General features: G+C 50.2%; 1 protein-coding gene across 7 annotated transcripts in view; it reads right to left on the bottom strand.

Moving 5' to 3' along the window:
- The window catches only part of TTC7B (tetratricopeptide repeat domain 7B), a 240,122-nt gene that overhangs the window by 215,444 nt on the left and 5,281 nt on the right, over positions 1 to 19,397 (bottom strand). For 6 of the 7 annotated variants that reach the window (XM_033108190.1, XM_033108192.1, XM_033108194.1 and 3 more), the window contains exon 2: positions 1,889 to 2,043. In XM_033108190.1, the coding sequence (XP_032964081.1) occupies positions 1,889 to 2,043 (155 nt within the window). Of the gene's footprint in view, positions 1 to 1,888; positions 2,044 to 19,397 lie in introns of those variants that run through there. The other variant, XM_033108196.1, reaches the window with a different exon arrangement.

Raw genomic sequence — 19,397 nt, 5'->3', positions numbered from 1 at the left:
GAGGGAAGAAAACATTTTCCTATGATATTATGGGCGCTGCTCCGTGGGGGCTCAGCCGTGGGCGCTCTCCACACAGAAGTGTGCGCACAAGCCTTCACAGCAGTGCTGTTCGCAGCGGCCAAGACGTGGAAACAACCCAAACGCCCACCAACTGAAGAATGGACAAGCAAAACGGGGTCTAGTCACACAGTGGAGTATTTCTCAGCATGATAAGGAAGGAAGCACTGATACACGCTGAAACTTGGATGAACCTCAGAAACGGTCTAGCAAGTGAGAAAGCCAGGCACGAAAGGCGACATATTGTATGCTCCCATTTATATGAAATGGCCAGAATGGTCAAATCTACAGAGGCAGGAAGTAGATCAGCACCTGCCTAGTGCTGGGAGGGTGGGAATGGGAGAAGTCTGCTGTTACAGGTTTATTTGGAGGGTGATGGAAAATCTTCTAAAATTGAGGAAAAGGTTGCACAACTCTGTACGTATCTTAAAAACCATTGAATTATACACTCGAAATGGGTGGATTATATGACATATGTAATATATTTCAATAAAGCTGTTGCAAAACAAAACAAAAACCCTTAGGCTGCTGGGCTGGGCTGGGCTGGGGCAAAAATGGAAGGAATGCTTTGTGAACAAAACCTATGAGCACCTCTCTCAAAAAAGGAAGTTTCCACAGGCGTCCTAGTGTGTCCTGCCCACTGCATTGGGAGTGTAACCCAAATAACCCAAGGAGAGAGGCTTTCCAAATTGGTGCAAAAATCAGGACTTGCTTTTTTTTCCAGGGGCAAACTTTTCTCGTTGAGCCATTCCAGCTTGTTAAGGTTGCTGACCCTGGGTCCTCTCCCCAGAGGCTGCAAGCTCCAGCAGGCCTCCGACGGGCTCTCCTTCCTGTCCAATCAGGAGAGGCTGGCTTCCCCAGGCCACAGCCACGAGCCTGGAGCCACAGCTCCGCACTGCCCCAGCCCCCACTCATAGCAGAGAAAGAAGAGGACACCCAGCCATCTATATAAGGAAATGTTTATCACCCTCTCCTAGGCCTTCTCCTTGGAACCCAAGCTACACAAGGCTAGATTGTTCAGCTTATGGAAGCATGTATTCTGTAATCTATCGCTGTGACAGGGCAGAGAACACACAGGTAACCAGCCAGAGCATGGCGAAGCAGCCGTGCCAGCCACGGTGGCCCGCTTCTGGGCATTTCTTGAAAGGAAGCCAGGACAATAGGCAGCCGGAGAGGATGGTGTTGGGGGTGGGGGTGGGGGTGGGGAATGCAGGGCAAGTGAAGGTGAGATGAAAGGGGAATCAAAAGAAGCAAGAAAGGAAAGACAGGAGAGGGAGAGGGAAAGCTGGGTGTAAATAGAGAACAGGGTAGATGAACATGGGCGCAGGACTTAAGGTCTCCTGAGTCATTGTCGGGCAGAGGAAAGTGCCCCCCACACCAAAGCACCAGGCCTGCGGTCACCAGTATGAAACCCCACGCAGCTCTAGGCCACAGCAGCCTGGCACTCATGGACCATATATTTCAGGAAGGAAATTGTGCAGTAAGTGGCACTCCTGATTAACTTCTCTCTTTCCTATAGTGGAACAGGGTCAGGTTGAGCTCTGGGCCACAGGTAACAGCTTATTAGTGCCCTTTTTCAGGACAATGTGTCATTAAAGGCTCTCATCAGACTCTGTTGGGCCGAAGACCCCACAAGGTGGTCAGCCGGCCTAGGGGTTGACAGGCCAATAGCACAGGGAGCTGGCCTGCTTCCAACAAGACAAACCATGGCAGCATAGACGTGCTCTGAACATTGCCCAGGTCTGTGGGGATCATCCCCAACCACACAGCTCAGAGGAGGTGGAGCCAGCATCTCCCCTCTGGCCCTCCTCATCCCAGAAGCCCACAGTACCTTGAGGTTCCCTCGGTCCAGGGTAGCGGTCAGATGCTTGCGGACCTCAGTCAGCTGGGGCCTGGGACCTCGGGGACTAGCCCCCTGTCTCAGGGGCTGCTCTTTCAGGTACTGCTCCAGCTTCGACTCCCCGAGGAGGAGTTCCGCCATGTCATCTGCAAAGAACAAAGGGAGAAGCTATACGGGCCGAGGAATGGTCAGTGTGCTGGGAACCCCCCCCAAGGACCCCAGAACCACCCCGCCCTGGCTCCACACCCGAGCAAGGCCCTTATGGAACTTCATAAACTCAGAAGGGGTGCGAGTAGCCACCGTCTTATAGTGAACTCCATTCATTCGTAAAGAATGTTCCAGTAGCATGTACTCAAACAGCTGGCGGCTCAGGCATTCAGTCATTCCTTTGTCATACAGTTAATGAATCTAGAAAGATGGATACGTATCAACATGAAGAAAGCTCCAGTTCGGTAGAAAAAACACGAAGTTATTTTATGATTTATTCAGTACGATGTTTACAAAACACACACAAAGCCTGATGGCTAGGTCTTTTCCAAGAGTGACGCAGTGAAACCTCCCAGCTCTCCCATGTTCTATGGCCTCGTACATGGATATGAGCTGGTAGAATGTCTTGTACAGTCCAATTCTTAAAATGAGTTTGTGTCAAAATGACCTGAATGCATGCAGTCTGTTTTTGTCTAAAAGTCAAACCATGCAGACACTGGTACCTGGGAACGTCTGTGTGAAGGCTTTATTCCTAAGATATCTATAGTTATATAGATATATTCCTAATATCTATAGTTATAACTTTGTTAATATCTGCGTTGGCTCGTCAATAGAATAAAAACTCAGTCCAGCAGCAGCTCTTATGAATCCACACATCCAGACTATTCTGGATAAACCCCAACAATTCATACACCAGCCTGAGCAAGGTCTATTTCTTCTGTGATGGGACAGAACATAACTGCACTAAAATACAAAAGCAGCTTTAGAAGGTCTGGAAGGATAGACCTCAAACTCACGACAGTAGTTACCACTGGGGTCCAGGGGAAAGAATCTTAACTGGGGTTAGTTGCCAAAATAGACTTTAGCTTTATCTTTAATATTCTGGCCCTAAAAAGAACAGATATGTCTATTATTTGTGCAATCTAAAATTAACTGAGATTCTGGGAGGTAGGTCCACTGAAGACTGAGAGATGCAACAAGAGGCTTTGCAAGTCCTCCGGTGAGTGACCCAAAGCTGCCGAATCTATGGTTCTCAGCAGTGCCGTTGTTTGTGTACTGGGAAGCTAAAAATTATCTTTTCGAGATGAGAACCATGGTCCTGGGAGGAGTGGAGCAACACAACAGGGCTGAGTGAAGTTACTGAACTCAAGAATTTTTTAGTTGTCCAAGAAGAAAAAGCACATCGCCTACAAGAGGAGGAGAACATCAGGCAGGGCCCATAGCAGTGTCCGCCACCAGAAGACAATGAAGCAATGTCTGCAGAGGGCACAAGGACACAAAGTGTGATCAAGTGGACTGGACCCAGCGAAACACCAGTCAGGTATGAAGGCAGGAGACAGCATCCTTCCAGAAGGATGAGCTCTCCTTGAGAATGAAATCCAGCTGATAAAGAAATCCAAGGCTCAGGGATGAAGGGAGGACGTGCAGGCAAGGCCTGACGGTGAGCGTCTGGGCGTTTACACAGAGGACACTCAGTGCTTACAAGAATTACAGTTACAATCAGAATCTGACTGTTATAAACCAATACAGTGCAAACAGTAATATATCAAAAATTGGGAGGGGCTTCAGAGGGCCATGCCCTCATCTTTGAAAACATTGTGTAGTTAAAGGAAAAAAAACAAACAAAGCATGACATCAGTATTTTTTTCCCCCTTCTTCTGACTCCCCTTCCCTCCCGCCGCCCCACTCCGGTTCAAGCTGTTGTTTTCTCAGTCTAGTGACAACAATATTTTAAAAACTTCACTGGACTCTTAAGAAGTGATGCCACACGGTGAAGTGTTTATTTGGAGCTCAACAATCTCTTCAGATTCCCCTTAGTTTCTTTTTTTCCTATGAATACTTATTACTACCTATTTTTTAAAGAGTGCTACTGTCCAATAGAAATATATTCAAGCCACATATGCTATTTTTAAAATTTTAGTAGCTATAATAAAAAAAGAAATGAGGGAAATGAATTTTAATAATGTATTTTATTTAACTCAATATAGCCACAGTGTTATCAGTTTTACAAATAATTAATTTTTTTAAAATTTTTATTGGGGAAGGGGAACAGGACTTTATTGGGGAACAGTGTGTACTTCCAGGACTTTTTTCCAAGTCAAGTTGTTGTCCTTTCAGTCTTAGTTGTGGAGGGCGCAGCTCAGCTCCAGGTCCAATTGCCGTTGTTAGTTGCAAGGGGCGGAGCCCACCATCCCTTGCGGGACTCGAGGAATTGAACAGGCAACCCTGTGGTTGAGAGCCCACTGGCCCATGTGGGAATCAAACCAGCAGCCTTCGGAGTTAGGAGCACAGAGCTCTAACCACCTGAGCCATGGGGCTGGCCCTGATATTTTTTAATTATCGAGATATTTTACATTCTTTTTTCATATTCAATTTTCCAAATGCAGTGTGTATTTTACACTTATAGCACATCTCAATTCAAACCTGACACATTTCAACTCGTCAGTAGCTACGTACGGCTAGTGGCCATCGCACTGGACAAGAGAACGACCACTGTTCATAAAAGTATGTCAACTTATCTTGATATCTGTCTATATCCCGAGATACCTAGAATGATTACCATTAGAGTAAACAACAGGAACTTTTGAATGGTAGGATTCGGGACAATTTTTAAATTCTCATCTTTGTAATTTGAATAATTTTTATTAAGTAGAATCATTTTATATTGCTATTAGAGAAAACTGTAACGTCTTTTAAAACTGGAATTATGCAGTGGTTACTTCTGAGTGGACTACCATCAGTGTATGCTGGATTTCTCTTCCGTGTATTTTAAATTTCCAAAAAAGAAAAGAGAATACAATGAGTTCAGTGTCCTAGGTTTAAATCTCAGTTTGGCACTCTGTGACTTTGGCCCTGTGATGTCATCTCAGTGTTGGGGTGGGGAGGCAATTCTAAGAAAGCCCCTCTGTACGTCGGAGCTAAACATTCCTCTCTCCCCATTATTCCACAGTATTCCCCTCTATTCTGCTCACCGCCCTGCTGCAGTCGCCTCTGACCTTCACCTGAACGTGGCGCCCTGAGCAGTCTCCCAGGCCAGCAGGACAGGGGCACATCACTTACCCACTTAAAGCATCAACTCCTCCGTTTATCAAATGGGAACAATATGGCGAACATAGCAAGACTGGGGACTAGAGCTAATGGTCTCTGAGGGGGGCAGGGAGTGGAACACGGTGGCCTGGAGGGACCATACCTTTCAACTGAGCCTTAAAGGATGAGTGGGATCTGGACTGGCAAACAGCACAGAGAAGGGCAAACCAGGCTGAGGGAACAGCATAGCATAAGAAAGGTGCAAAAGAGAGGAAAGAACACTGACCCAAGTGGCTGGAGAGTGGGGTGTGGGTGAGTGAGACGACCAGAACGGAGACTCGAGCTGCGAGCAGAACGTGGGGACTTAAAGGTCCTCCCTGTCCCCACTTCCCTCCTCAGCCCAGTCCCCACAGGATGATGTGCAAATCCCTTGGCTCCCGGTCAAGGTCCCAGCCAAGTTCTCCGCATGCACCAGCCCAGTGGCCTCCTCACGTGGTGGCAGTGCTTTGGAACACTGAGAACACCACCCGCCATCACTGGGTAAACATCTACCGGTCGTTCAAGCACCGCTGATCTGCCCCAGCTTGAGCCGCCCTCAGTTGCCCCAGGAACCGCAAGCTCCCTCACCTGGTGTTTACATATCCGTCTGCCCCTTCCAGACAGTCCAGAGAGGCATGAAGATGAATCTGTGTGTGTTTAGTTCTGAGTCCCACGGCTGAACACAAAGTCTGGCACAGTGCTCAATAAATGGTGAATGATTTCAATCACAGGCCAAGGCATTTGGACTGCATCCTCCAGGGTTAGACTGGTCCTGTCTGTGGCAGAACCTGCCAGTGGTTCCTGAATATTCCTTCTCCCCTCCTTCCTTCAGTATTAGAATCCCCATGTTTTATCAGCACACATAGCTGCCTAGGTAAAAACTGTGCTTTCAGGCTCCCTGGGCGCTATGGTACATGCCGCCTGTGGCTAAGTCACGGCTGCTGGACTGTGAGCAGAAGGGCTACAGGCAGCTTCTGGGCTGTGACCTTCGAGGGAATGAGATTGCCCTCCAGGTCCTCCTCACCCTACCCCACCAGCTGGAATGTGACTGTGCTGATGGAAAATGCGGCATCCGTCCTGGACCACGAGATGCAAACCATCTGCTGAGGATGGCAAAGCAGACGACATAATGATCTTTGGTCTCCATCACCCGGGAGCCACCACCAAGCCCTGGACTGCTGCTTATGGTCAATCATTACATGAGAGGGAAACATTAACTTCTACCTGTTCTTGCTTAAGTCACTGTTACTCTAACCTTTGTTACAATGGCCAAACTGGTACCCTAACTAATCTCCCAAACACGAAATAGGCGTTAAGTGGAGAACCACTGAGGACAATTTACGGACACCCATCTCCCCTTCACTAGCTTCTAAACAGATTCTGCAGAACCAGAACCCAACCGGGGGATCTGATAGAACCCCCGGGATCTGATAGAACCCCCGGACTCTTCGTCTCACCTGTTTCATTGGTTTTACATCCCAGGCTTGCAAACAAAGGGCTGCATAGTGAAAGAGGAGTGTAAAAACCACTACCGTTGTACTATGTGGGAATCTATATCCCTCCAGTTAACTGATCTCATGACACTGGGGAAACGCCCCAGTCTTGCTGTCAAGGTGTGGAGAGCGCCAGCTCTATTGGAACAACCGGGAGGGCCCTGGGAAAGGTTCAGGTGAAAGGAAGAGGCTTTCCTCAAATTCAGAGACACAGCCCCTTCCCTCATACAGGATCTGGTCCTTCAGGACCGTTCAGCATGACACGGGCTCTAATGAAGATGTACCGTCCTCAATGGGTGGAGGAGGAGACAAAACCGTCACCAAGAATGTGACAGACATATGTCTGCAAGGCAGAAAATATGGGGAAAGGCATTCCAGGCAGAAGGAACAGAACACGCAAAGGCATGGCACAGCCTAGTTGTTCGGGGAACTCCAAGTAGTTTGTTAGAGAAGAACCATGAAGGGCGGGGAGAGGGAGAGGGGAATGATTGTGGGAGTTTCCCGCCAGGTAGGCAAGGATCAACTCCTCGGTTCTGGAAGGAGCTGCACACTCTGAGCAATGCGCTTACCATCTAATTTGAATTTTAGCATGGTGGCTACGAAATCATTTTTGAAATTTCCAGGCTCCGATAAGTCTTCCAAGCAAATAACGTTTTCTTTGCTCCCCGTCAAAAACGGTGACTTCCCTGCCACTCACTCTGCTAACCAGAAGGGCAAAGATCTTACACTCAAGGAGCTCATGCCAGAGACACTATACAGAGGCTGCAAGGCTCAGGCCTAACGGCGAGGGAGGCTCGGCCGCCTGAGCCGCGCTCCACAGGTGCTGGCTGCACTTGCCAGGGACCTCACGGGTTCCTGGTGCGAAATCCACCAGCAACAAAAGAGACAGCACCTGACCAGCTGTGATTGCTCAACGGTGCTTCCTGTTACATGCTAGGACAGGGAGACACAGGGGAAAAAGCGCCTCGCAGCATACAAGGAAATTAATTCCAGAGGGATTAAAGGATTACATATAAAATAAAAGAGGATCAAAATATTAAAAATAGACTTTCGCTTCCAGCCAAGACAGACCGAATTCACCTTCCCATCGGAAACCCCAAAAATATGACAGAATATATGAAGAAGACAGTTTTTAAGACATTGGACATCAGGTAACCGAGGACGACCCCTGAGAATTGAGTAACAAACGAGGTCTGCCCTACGCCTGCCTTGGTTTCCAGCAGCAACATGGGAATGGGGAACACTTACGTCAGAGTTCTGCCTCAAGGAAGACTTAAATCTCAGTACTCCCCCCAACCCCACCCCCTGCTGGCCTGCTCACACTCACCAGGCACAGAGTAGAGCACAGCTGGGCGTTCCAGGGCTGCAGGTGGAGCAACGACCCTGCAAAGTGGGGCCAGGATGTACTTTCCAGAACAGAGGGGCCCAGCAGCACAATGTGGAGGAAAGAGCCCTGGCCTCAGGCAGCCCTGGGCTTGAATCCCAGCCCCTTTGCTTACTAGCTGTGTGGCACTGGGCAAGTTACTAAACCTCTCTGAACCTCAGTTTCCTCACCCAGCTACCATGAAGATTAAAGATAATATCTGTAATGCATAGAGTACAAAGCAGGTACTGAATAAAGGTTCGTTACTATTACTGTCATTTTCATTCATTTAGGACATACTATTTCACAGAATGTTATGTTGGATCTAGTGGGGCCAGAAAGCTCTAGGGGACACAATCCCTGTGCTCCAGAGGCTGCAGTCCCCTGGGGGATATGAATGCTGTGCCACAGTCATGACTCGCCAAGCCACTCTGAGCTCTTAGGAAATGCCACACAGTGTTCTAAGCACATCCCTTCATCCCGTTAGTCCTCCGAACACCAGGACGGTCATACTGTTCTGCTCTCCATCGCACAGGCAGGGAACCGGGCCTGAGAGGTCACAGCCAGTCTGTCCTGGAGCTGGGATTTGAACGCAGGCAGTCTCCCTACATTGTCTCCCCAGCCTGCCAAAAACAAACCATGGAGAGAAGGGGCCCAGCGTCCCTCCCAACCTGCCGTGGGACCCTGGCCAACCCACTTAACCCTTCCACTGTGGGGCCAGACAGGCAGCTTCTAAGTCCCCTTCCTGCCCCACCTGCTAGGATTCTCGGGTGACCGGAGTGAGGAGAGGCGCAGGGGTGCCCAGAGCTGGCTTCATTTTCCCACAGGCATTTTGGAAGGTTTAAGGGAGGCTGCACAAACCAGCTTTCCAGTGACTTCTAGAGGGAGAAAGCCTGAAGCCGAGGAGAAATCATCCACGAGAACCCTCACGGAGAAGAGCATGGGACTTAGCCCCCAGGAGGGGCCCCTGATCCCCAGGCTCATCTCCAGACAGACAATCCCCGGCCCTGTCAGCCTCACAGCTGGCACAGCTCAATGCCCAGGCGGCCTCGGCTTCCCTGCTCCGCTCAGGGAAGGAGGGGCTGTGGCCTTTGCCACTTGAGGTGGCGGCCCCTTCCTTGCAGGCTTCTCCCTTGCAGGACAAGCAGCTCACACAAGAGATCTGATCAGACGATGGAGAAAAAAACTTAGGTTTCCTACTCTATTTCAGGGAGTACTTGATATCGATGCAAAAAAATCTCCATAAGGTGGTTTATATGTCACTAGAGAAGCATTTAGGTCTATTCAACCCATTCCTGCTGGGGCTCCAATCCAAGAGGGAAAAACAAACCCCTATTCAAGCAGGAACTGGTTCTGCAGTGTCCTCTTTGTTACCCAGCAAAGACAGACAGGTTCTCCATTTCTTAGTCTCAGTATGACCTCGGTGAATTTCATCCCCTAGTTTATTTGCCTTCTTTTATAAGTCACAGACAACTTAATATTTGTAGTACTTGTCATCTCCCTGCCCAGCAAAGAGTGTTGACAGGAAAGCAGACACCAACGGACAGTGCTAGTAGGAGTATAAATTAGCATGAGTGTCTACAGAGGACACTTAAGCGATATTTACAAAACAATGCATGCTCCTGTACCGTCTGACCCAGAAAGTCCAGTTTTACCAACTTACCCAGCCAGATACATGCACAGAAATGCACATATAGGGATGTTTAGCACATACAGCCCTACTGGCATACAAAGGGCAGACACCATGACACACTGTACCCCATGCGATGGATGTAGTGTATCCACTAAACAAAGGGAACAGATCTAAACACACCTCTGTGGTGGCCGGACTGCACAAAAGGCCCCAGGTCTTCAGGCCTCCCTGAATCCACATGCTTTGTGGCCTCTCGCACTGACCCTGGGCATTGCCACATGACTTGCTCTGATCAACAGGACAGCAGCAAATCTGACATACACAGAGCTCAGAAAAGGGCTTGTCCACTTCTGCTTCCCTCTTGCTTCTCTGTGACCACCAGGAGGACACGCGCAGGGTAGGCTGGTCCTAGGAGGCTGAAAGGATCAGGGCTGAGTCGTCGTGGCCGAGGCCCAGCCATGGAAGAGCCCAGCCACGGGCAGTAACGTCACGGAGCTGACCCACAGCTCGCCGCAGATGCACGCGCGAGCCCTGGCAGACCCAGAATCATGAAAAATAATAAACGGCGGCCGTTAAAGGCACTAAGGTTTGGAATAGTTTGTTACACAGGAATAGATAACAACCTCAAAGAGAGAGAAAGACAATCTAGGGTGTATAGTATATCACTATTGTGTGTTAAAAAACAAAACCAACAACAAACTTTCTTACAAATGTACAGATATACAGAATATGTCTGAAAGGACCCCCAGGAAAATCCTAAGAGTGGTCGCTTCCGTGGAAGGGAGCGAGAGGACGCGGAGATAATGTAGGACGGAGGTTACTTTTCCCTATACACCCTTTTATATTATTTGATCGTTATTACCATGTACACTCATCACGTGCACAAAACAACCAGCTAATTTAAAAAGAAGAAGATGGCCTGTGTGGCAGTGCGCGCTGAACCTCCAGCAGCTGGCCTAGTTACCCACAGAGGGGTTCACGTGACCTAGTCCATCATCTCGGAACAAAGTGAAGGAGTTTGAAGTCTGCGGTTATTAACGAGAGCCCCTCTTTGGCTCTCCCTGGCCGCTAGCCTCTCACGCACACATTCCGCAGGCCCTCAGCATCCTTTCCAGGCCAAGGCAATCCGTCATACCTGAGGGTGCCTGCCTGGACATGCCGTACCTCCCTCCCTTCTCCTGCCAGAAGCCCAGGCATCATGTGAGATGCGTTTCAGGGTCACCTTGGAGAAGCTTTGCCCAGCTCTCTCGGCTGAGCTAAATGTTCCTCACAGCACTTGGCACATTGACTCATCAGCCAGCATTCACTCAGTACCTGCTAGCTCCAGGGACCCAGAGCAGTGAACGAGACCCCTGCTCTCAGGGAGCTTACATTTCTAGACAGGAGAGATCAAGAGACAAACCAGGAAAAGGCCAGTCAGTGGTAAGACGTGTGCAGAGAACTAAAACGTGCTAGTGAGTGACTGGGTAGTCAGATCAGGGAAAGTCTCCAAGGAGACTTGAGTGACAAGTTGAGTCAGCCGTGCAAATGGCTGAGGAAGGAGCGTTCTCTCAGCTCATGGAGGGCCCTGAGATGGGAACACAGCTGGTGTGTTCCAGGAACAGCGGGAAGACCAGAGTGGCTGGAGCAGAGGGAACAGATGGGGTAGGGATAGTCAGAGAGGTGCGAACATTCTCGTAGACTGTGGTAGAGTCTGGCGTTCATTCTAAGTGCCATTGGAAGTCCTTGGGGAGGGAGGTTGTAAGCAGGGGGATGAAATGATCTGATTTAGGTTTTGCAAAGCTCTGTTTGCTGTGTGGAGAATGAACTTCGTGTTGGAGCTGGGTGGAGGCAACAGCAGAAATGGTTAGAAAGTCACTGCGGTAGTCCGGTGAAAGGTGACAGACATTTAGACGGGGGAGTGAGAAGGGAGAAATAGTGTAGAAAGGGAGAAAAAGACTGAGTGAGGACACAGTTTGGAGATAAGATGAACAAGACTAATTAATAGATTAGATTGGAGGAGCGGAAAACAGAATTAGCCCCTCCAAAGATGTCTATGTCCTAATTCCTGGAATCGGTGAATATGTCACCTTACATGGCAAAAGGGACTTTGCAGATGTGATTAAGTTAAGGGTCTTGAGATGGGAGGATTACCTGGGAGGGCACATTGGGTCCTTAGAAGAGGGAAGGAGGAGGGTCAGAGCCAGAGGAGGAGATGTGACAGAAGCAGCAGTCACAGAGAGACAGGAGGAAGCAAAACTGCTGGCTTTAAAGATGAAGCAGGGGCCACAAGCCAAGGAATGTGGGCAGCCTCTAGCGGTTGGAAAATTCAAGGACACAGAGTCCTCCCCAGAGCCTCCAAAAGGCACACAGCCCTGCTGTCACTTGATTTTAGCCCAATCAGACCCATTTCCAACTCTGACCTCCAGACCTGTACGAGAACAAATGTGCATTGTTTTCAGCCAGTACACGTGTGAGAATTTGTTACAGCAGCAATAGGAAACGAATGCATTAGGGATGAGGAAAGGAGAGGGATTACAGATGAATTCTAGACTTTGCACGGTGGAGTGAATAGTGGTACCATTTTGCCATTTACTGAGGTGACGGAGAATAAAAGCAAGAGTCCTGTTTTGACCAAGTTAACTGACACTTGGTTTCCAAGTCAAGAGATCAAGTCGATGGTTGGAAGTCCAGATCAAAGCTTGGAGGAGACTGAATGGGAAAGGCCAGGGAAGAGAAACCAGGACTACGTCACAGAAACCGAGATGAAGATGTTTCCAGAAAGAGGGAGTAGTCGAGTGGATTAAAAGCAACTGGAATATCAAGGAAGAGAAGAGCACCATCATAACCATTAGATTTGGCAATATCGGAGGGTGATCCTAACCTGGGAAGTCTCGGGGATGTGCAAGGAATACAAGCCCAGCTAAAACAGGCTGAGGAGATGACAATTCTTTGAAGAGGCTTTGCTGAGAAGGGACAGAGAGATGGGGTGATAGCAATGTGGGGTTCAGGAAGCTTTTCACAGGCAAGCCCAGGGCCTCTGTGTACCCTGAACGGAATGGTCCAGGGAAGAGACAGACACAGAGAATGTATCCAGGAGGAAGAAGGGATGGCTGCAGTAGTGAAGTCCTGAGAAAGCAAGAACAGAAGGGATTCTGAGCAAAGCTGAAGGGGCTGTTGGCTTTTGAAAAAAAACGGAAACGTCCAGGCAGTGACAGGAAGAACGCGGGCACACTGGGTGGTAAGAAACCAGCGGGTTTCCTCATTGTTTCTATTTCCTCAACAAAGTCTGTGGCAAGGTCATGAGCTAGGAGGGAGAGGATATAAAAGTCAGGGGATATAAAAGGTCGAAGACCAGAAAAGAACATGTGAAACAGACATCTTAGAAAGTGGGACACAAACACACTGGAAGAGTGGCAGTGTCTTTGAGGCTACTGGTCACCGAGTGCAGGTGGCCGGCAAGGCCGAGGGCTGTCCTCCAGCGGCACGCGCAGCTGCTCGGCCGCTCGCACGGCAGAGGCGCTGACCAGCGGCAGGATGGAGAAGAGAAGGGCACGCACTTCAACTAGAAAATATGGACTAGTTGTCCCCATAACTGTTTGAAAATGTAAGTCATATCATGAAACCCCTCCCCTCAAAACCCTCCAAGGGCTCCCATCTCACCCAAAGTGAAAGCCAAAATCCTTACACCTTATCACCTTAGCTCTCTGACCTCCAACTTGTCACTCTCACATTCATGCTCTGCCTCAATGGCTCAGCACATAGTAGGTGTTTCATACATGTTTCTGGAAGGACTCAACCAATCAGCATGCCGCCCCGTCACGGACAGGGCCCGACCAAGTACCTTAGTCTTCGGAGACTCAGCACCTCCCCAGAGTACCTGGCATGTAGGGGGCCCCGACTGCTGACAGAGGTCCAGGCCTTCATATTTCTACCTCAGGCCCCTGTTGTTTCCCCTCCACTATCTATGTGTTTAAATCGTGATCCAGTTCAGAGGGCCCGGCGATCTGGAACTCTTGACTAAAAGACAAAAATGGCAAAAGTCAAAAATGAAAGAGCTCAAAAGAAGTTGGCAGAAATGATATTCTGGCAAAATCTTAGTAGTCGGAGTCCAGGCTTCATGCCAAAGCCTCCTCCCCATGTCCACACACAATGCAGAAGCTGGAAGGACAGGATGGGACAGTAAAATATGGGAACAGAAGACAATGATTCCGCTGTGCTGGCAGAACAGACAAGTAGACTGGCCCAGCACGCACGCACGCGCGCACACACACACCCTAGAGAAACCTTGCTTAAGAACAGAAAATGGTAACTTAAAAGTCAGTAGCTTGGAATTGGTTTGGCCTGTCCCCAGAGCTCAGAAGTGCAGGAAGTGACTCTCCCGGGGCAGGGGGATGTTATCAGATCAGCCCAGAAGGCTTGAAAATGGCTCTTTCAGGAAGTCTGCTCCATGCAGACATGGTAAGTACACAACCACAGAGTCTACAAGCATCTCTTAAAGATTCAAAGCCCCAGTCCAGTCCCTGCCCTCAAGAAGAACGGTCTGAGGGGAGATAAGAACCACGAGGTCCTGGCATGGTGGTTTGAAAAGACCACCAGGGACACTCAGAAAGGTGTCAGAAGCAAGTGAGGTCTGAGCTGGGCCTGAGGAATTTCTCCAAGTGAGATTCCAGGCAGAAGGGAGACTGGATACGATTGGTGTGTAGGGTGGGGTGGGGTGGGGGCAGGGACAAGGCTGCCACAGGGAAGGGGCAGCTGCGAAGGCCTGGGAGACCTACTTTCCCAAGCCTCCAGGCCCAAGACTCTGGAGAGCTGACTCCCATGGTCTGGTGGACCAGGGAAAGGAAAGTGGCATTTACTGCAGGTCCCCTGGGCTTGGCACCCCTGGCAGCATCTCCTCACCCACTGGGCACTCCTCCAAGGCTGGCTAACTTGAGAGAAAACACTGTCTCTTGTTAGGCGTAGAACCTGCAAGCGCCAGAGAGAGCAGTTCCTCAAGGGAGCCAGGGCTCACAGCAAAGGGGCTGAGCTGTCCCGTGTGTGAGGACAGAAGGGAGACAGGGCAGGGGAGGGGACCCGGAACTCCTCCCTGAGAAGGGCCACTCAGCAAGTGTCCACCCTGCAGTTGCACAAGAAACAGAAGAGAAGGTCACAGGCAGTCAGTCAGCCCAAACAGCCACCCATCAGCCAGAATTCACCCAGAGCCCCAGCAGGCAGGGCCATGGACAGTCACCCTCAGGACGACGCCAAACCTCTGAGATGTGGGACCATGCCTCAGGTGGACACTCCCTCCCATAGGCTTCCACAGCTCTGCGCCTCTGCCACTCCAGCCCTGACCACATGTATGCCAAGTCTCTATGCACTAGACTTGAGCGTAAGGATGGTCTTAATGACCACTGCATTCCAGGTCCTAAGGACAGGGGCTGGCACATAGTAGGTGCTCAGCAGGTGTTTGACGAGTGAATGAATCCAAGTTAACTGAAGGGCAGAGGCCAAGTTGTTCATTTAACAGTTAATTGAGTACCTCCTGTGTGCCAGACATGTAATTGGTGCTTGGGATTTAGCAATGAACACAAGAGTAAAAATAACCCCTGCGTCATGGGGCAGACAGCTCAGTGGTCTCATGCACCTTTGTGTCCCCATTACACACCACAGTACCCCCACATCCTATCCTGGGCTCACTAAAGCGGTGAGTGAATGGCCAGAAGAGGAAGCCTGGGGAGTCTGTCAGACCTGGGCTGAAGCCCTCGTTCCACGACCCAGCTACTACCACTTGTCGTATGCTTCGGCCTTCCTCACAGCTCAGGAGAAGAACCCCACCCCACCCCCACCTTTGCTGTCAATGCTTAGTTATCCTGCTGGCTTCCTCTACCCCTGAAAAAGACTGAGTGTCCGGACCCTCCTTCCACACACAATAGTCCTGATTCAGTCAGGCTGCTTCTGATAACACTGATGCTGGAAATTGCATGATCTCATTTACTCCTCAAAACGATCGACATTTGAGACAAAGAGTGAGGCTCAGAGAAGCTAAGTAACTCACCCAGGGCCAGACTAGCGGTAAGGGGCAGACCTGGGATTGAACCTGGGTCTGCCATGGCAAAGTTCACGGCTTTCTCCTGCACCGGGGTTCCTTTCCCCTTTGCTAAAAATTTCTGCATGCGCCTAACAGGATGAACTACCACCCTGCTGTCCAGGACTGACTTTCCGTGTTAAAACCAGGAAAGTCTCAAGCAGACTAGGATGAGTCAGTCACCCCAAGCCACGCTCTGCCCAAGCTCCTCCTCCTGGCTCTCTGCCAGGCCACTGCCACATAAGCCCCCCAGGAACCCAGGTGTACCTTGCAACCTTATAAGTGGTGCTGTCATTGTTTCCTCAGGCTGCTGGGTGACATTCTGTCCCCCATCATGGCCCATGTCTGGTCCTGGAACTCCTTGCACCACCATTACCTGGCCTGCTTCCTCAACCCCAACACCTTGAAGACGTCCTTTAGCAGAAGCTTGGGCCCAGCCTGGGCGTGTGAGTGACTGACCAGTCCCTAGGTGACTTGGCCACCCAGAGGTTAAGTGACTGCCCTGAGCTATAAGCTTCCTGCGGCTAGTGCCCTGCTCCTTCTGTTTCTTCTGGGGCAAGGCCCCCCCCACAGGAGGTGTGGTTGAGAGCTGGGGCTACCAGACCTGCCTGATCACACAAATCACCTGAGGCTCGACTTAAAAATGCAGATTTCCAGCCCCATCTGGGAGCCAGGGAACCACCCCTCCAGAGAGGTCTGGGAATCCGTAATGGCCAGGCTCCCCAGAGCAAGTGCTACTCAGCACGGGTCCTCCCCAGACCTGCTGCCTCTAGAAGTGGGGCCATCTGGGTTCTAACAAGCCAGTTTGGTGACTCTGTGATCAGACAAGTTTAGAAACACATTAGTGTAGTAGAAGGAATAATGGACTCGGGTCAGAAACGGGAGAGAATCTGGCTCGGTGACTATCTACCAGCCTCAGCCTGCGTAGGCCAGGCATGGGAATCACGGCCCCTACCCCCTTCCTGCTGCAGCTGCTGTGATGACTGACTAGGAGTTCACGCCTATTGTCCGGCACACAGCAGAAGCTCAAGAAATGCTTGTTCATTCTTCTTTCCTGCGGGCACCATTTTAACACCCGTGAAGTCAGGAAAACTAAGGTTTCACAGGATCAAGTGACGCACGCCGGTCACTAGGAGGGGAAATGCCTGGGGATTCTGACTCCAAGTCTGGCCGGCCTCTGAAAGGACCAAAAACCACTGTTCTGGTGGAGTTCTGGGACCTCCACTCCCGCTACACTTGATGAAGAGGGACAGACAAACCTGGAGGGTGGCAGGGGCTATAGCCACGCCATCAGGCTTCCTGTCGCTTATGGCTGCTCTGGATATTTCATGTGGCACTCCATTAACTCATCTGCCAAACACTGCTATTCATGTCTTGGTGGCTGATGGAATGCTTTTGAGAGATCTCAGAAAACCTCTTTCCTCTTTCTGGCTCCTGAGATGGGAAACACTGGTTCTCACACAAGTCAAAGGCCTGTAACTGTCCACCGTCTGACAAGTGTGAGGTCATCCAGAGGGGAGGGAATCCACCCACGAGACGTCAGTGTGAGTCGAGAGTGCCCCGTGCAACACTGGGGGCAGCTAGGGGTATTCTGGGTAAGTAAAGAGGTGGACCAGTTAGAATGACTTCAACAGCAAGTAATGACCACACACCCGACTCAATGTGGCTTCAACGAGAAGGCATTTGTTATCTCCCATAATAATAAGTCGAGGGAAGGTCAGCAATGTAATCAGGGGCCATGTTCTTCTCATCTCTGTGCCGCCTCACTCCCGGGCTGGACGCCCTCAAGACGGCTGCAGCTCCAGGCATCAAAAACATGAACAATTCCACTCTTATGTCACTCTTATGTCACTCTTAAGCATGATGAAGTCTTTCCCAGAAGCCCCTTCCACAGCAAATGCCCCTGATGTCTCATTGGTTAAAACGAAGTCGCATATTCATGCCTCAACCAATCACAGGCAAGGGAGTGGACCCACTGGGGGTCAGGACCCGCCTACAGTAAATGAAGCACATGGCACATGGAGGGACTGAGAGCTGCACAAAATCTGGGCTCAATCAGGAAGGAGGAAGATGAGTGGAGGCGGAGAATGCTGCATTGACAACCAGGGAGCTTCTGGCTGGACCCAACTCACTTGATGCCAGCAGCCCCAAAGGGAAACATCAGTCGTTGCGGGACACCACTTCTCAGGGAGAGAGTCGCCACTTGTGCTTTGGCCCTCACTCCATTTTGGAAGGCCCTCAGTTTTACTTCCTCAGGCCTCTTCCAGTTGCTGGGAGGCCTCCCCGCATGAAAGCCTGGGCCAATTCAACACAGCACACCAAAAATGGGCTATGAGCATAGGACCCATTAAAGCAGAACCACACCCCTCTGTCCTCTAGAAGCTGACCACCTTCCTGGGGAGACAAGGCACACACCCAGATAGGCAGTGTGGGGGGAGGGGGAACAGCCCTGAACTGGGAAAGGGGAGATGGGAACAGCCACCCCCATGGGACGGCAGCTGATAGCCACTCTGTGCAGGCACCACGCTAAGCTCTTCTAGGCATTTTGTTGTTTTTTCACTTGGCTCTTACAAACCCCCTCCAAGTTGGGCACTATTGTTACAGGTTCACAATCCCTTAACCATAATTTCTGAAATGCAGAACTCTCTAAAAACCAAAAGCAGGTTCTTGTTGCTTTAACTTATTGGGCAGCAAAACCTCAACTGAACCAACACGAGGCTATTTATAGTCTATTTATCCCTTTGCAATGACTGTTCACATGTTTAGATGCAGAAATGCTGACATGTTTTCGTAATGAAGTGCTGCCCCTGACCCCACTGGGAGTGTCACATAATGTCTAGCATACGTACCATATTCTGAAAATTTCTGCACTCTGAAATATATCTGGCCCCAAGGGTTTCAGAAAAGGAATTCTGGATGTGTGTCACCACTGTACAAATGGGATTTCATGAGTGAAATACCTCTCTTGGGTAGGAAACCACAGAACCACTCTTTGAGCTGAAACAACTGAACGCAGAGGCCAGAGCTCTGACCTGCTCTGCTTGCTTCTGTCACTCGCCAGCTGGTGGCTTTAAGGAAAAAAAATCTCTCTCTCTGCGCCTGTTTTCCCATCTGTAAAATGGGGAGGTTGGACTAGCTCAGTCGGTTTCTAATGTGTTTTTTAAGCATATTCTTCCCTTCCAAAGAAACCATAAGGAAAAGTGTCACTGCCCCAGTGAGCGAGGCCCACCCGCCCACCCAGCCACCAGGACCCAAAAGCATGTTCCCAGAGCGGTTCGTCGACGGCACAGTTTGAAAACTGCCGTACAATGTGCTCTCTCAGGTCCCATCTGGTTTTAACAACATATGGTTGTCTTCTCTAAGGCAAACAGCCTTTTCTGTGAAGAAAGGACAGCCTTAAACCAGTCCCTGACCTGCAGAGAGGCCTCCAGAGCCAAACAACATGAGCACAGGTGGAGAGACACTAAGCGAGGTGAGCGAGAGGGCCCAGGAGGCCCCACCGGCCAGGTGACGCGAGGACGTGCTGGAAAGGTTGGCTGGTCAAGCAGATGAATGTCAGGAACCCTCCTCCCTCCCAACTCAGAGCCTAAAATCCCTCCAAACAGGAGGCCAGGGAAAAGCCGAACAGTCCTGGCCCCACTGGGTGCAAACAGGTCCTTCTGCCCGGACTATGCTGTGCTCACCATGAG

Source organism: Rhinolophus ferrumequinum, chromosome 6, assembly GCF_004115265.2.
Source record: "Rhinolophus ferrumequinum isolate MPI-CBG mRhiFer1 chromosome 6, mRhiFer1_v1.p, whole genome shotgun sequence".
In the NCBI taxonomy this organism is placed as follows: Eukaryota; Metazoa; Chordata; class Mammalia; order Chiroptera; family Rhinolophidae; genus Rhinolophus; species Rhinolophus ferrumequinum.
The sequence above is the reverse complement of the archived record's forward strand: the minus strand, read 5'-3'. Positions and strand labels throughout refer to the sequence as shown.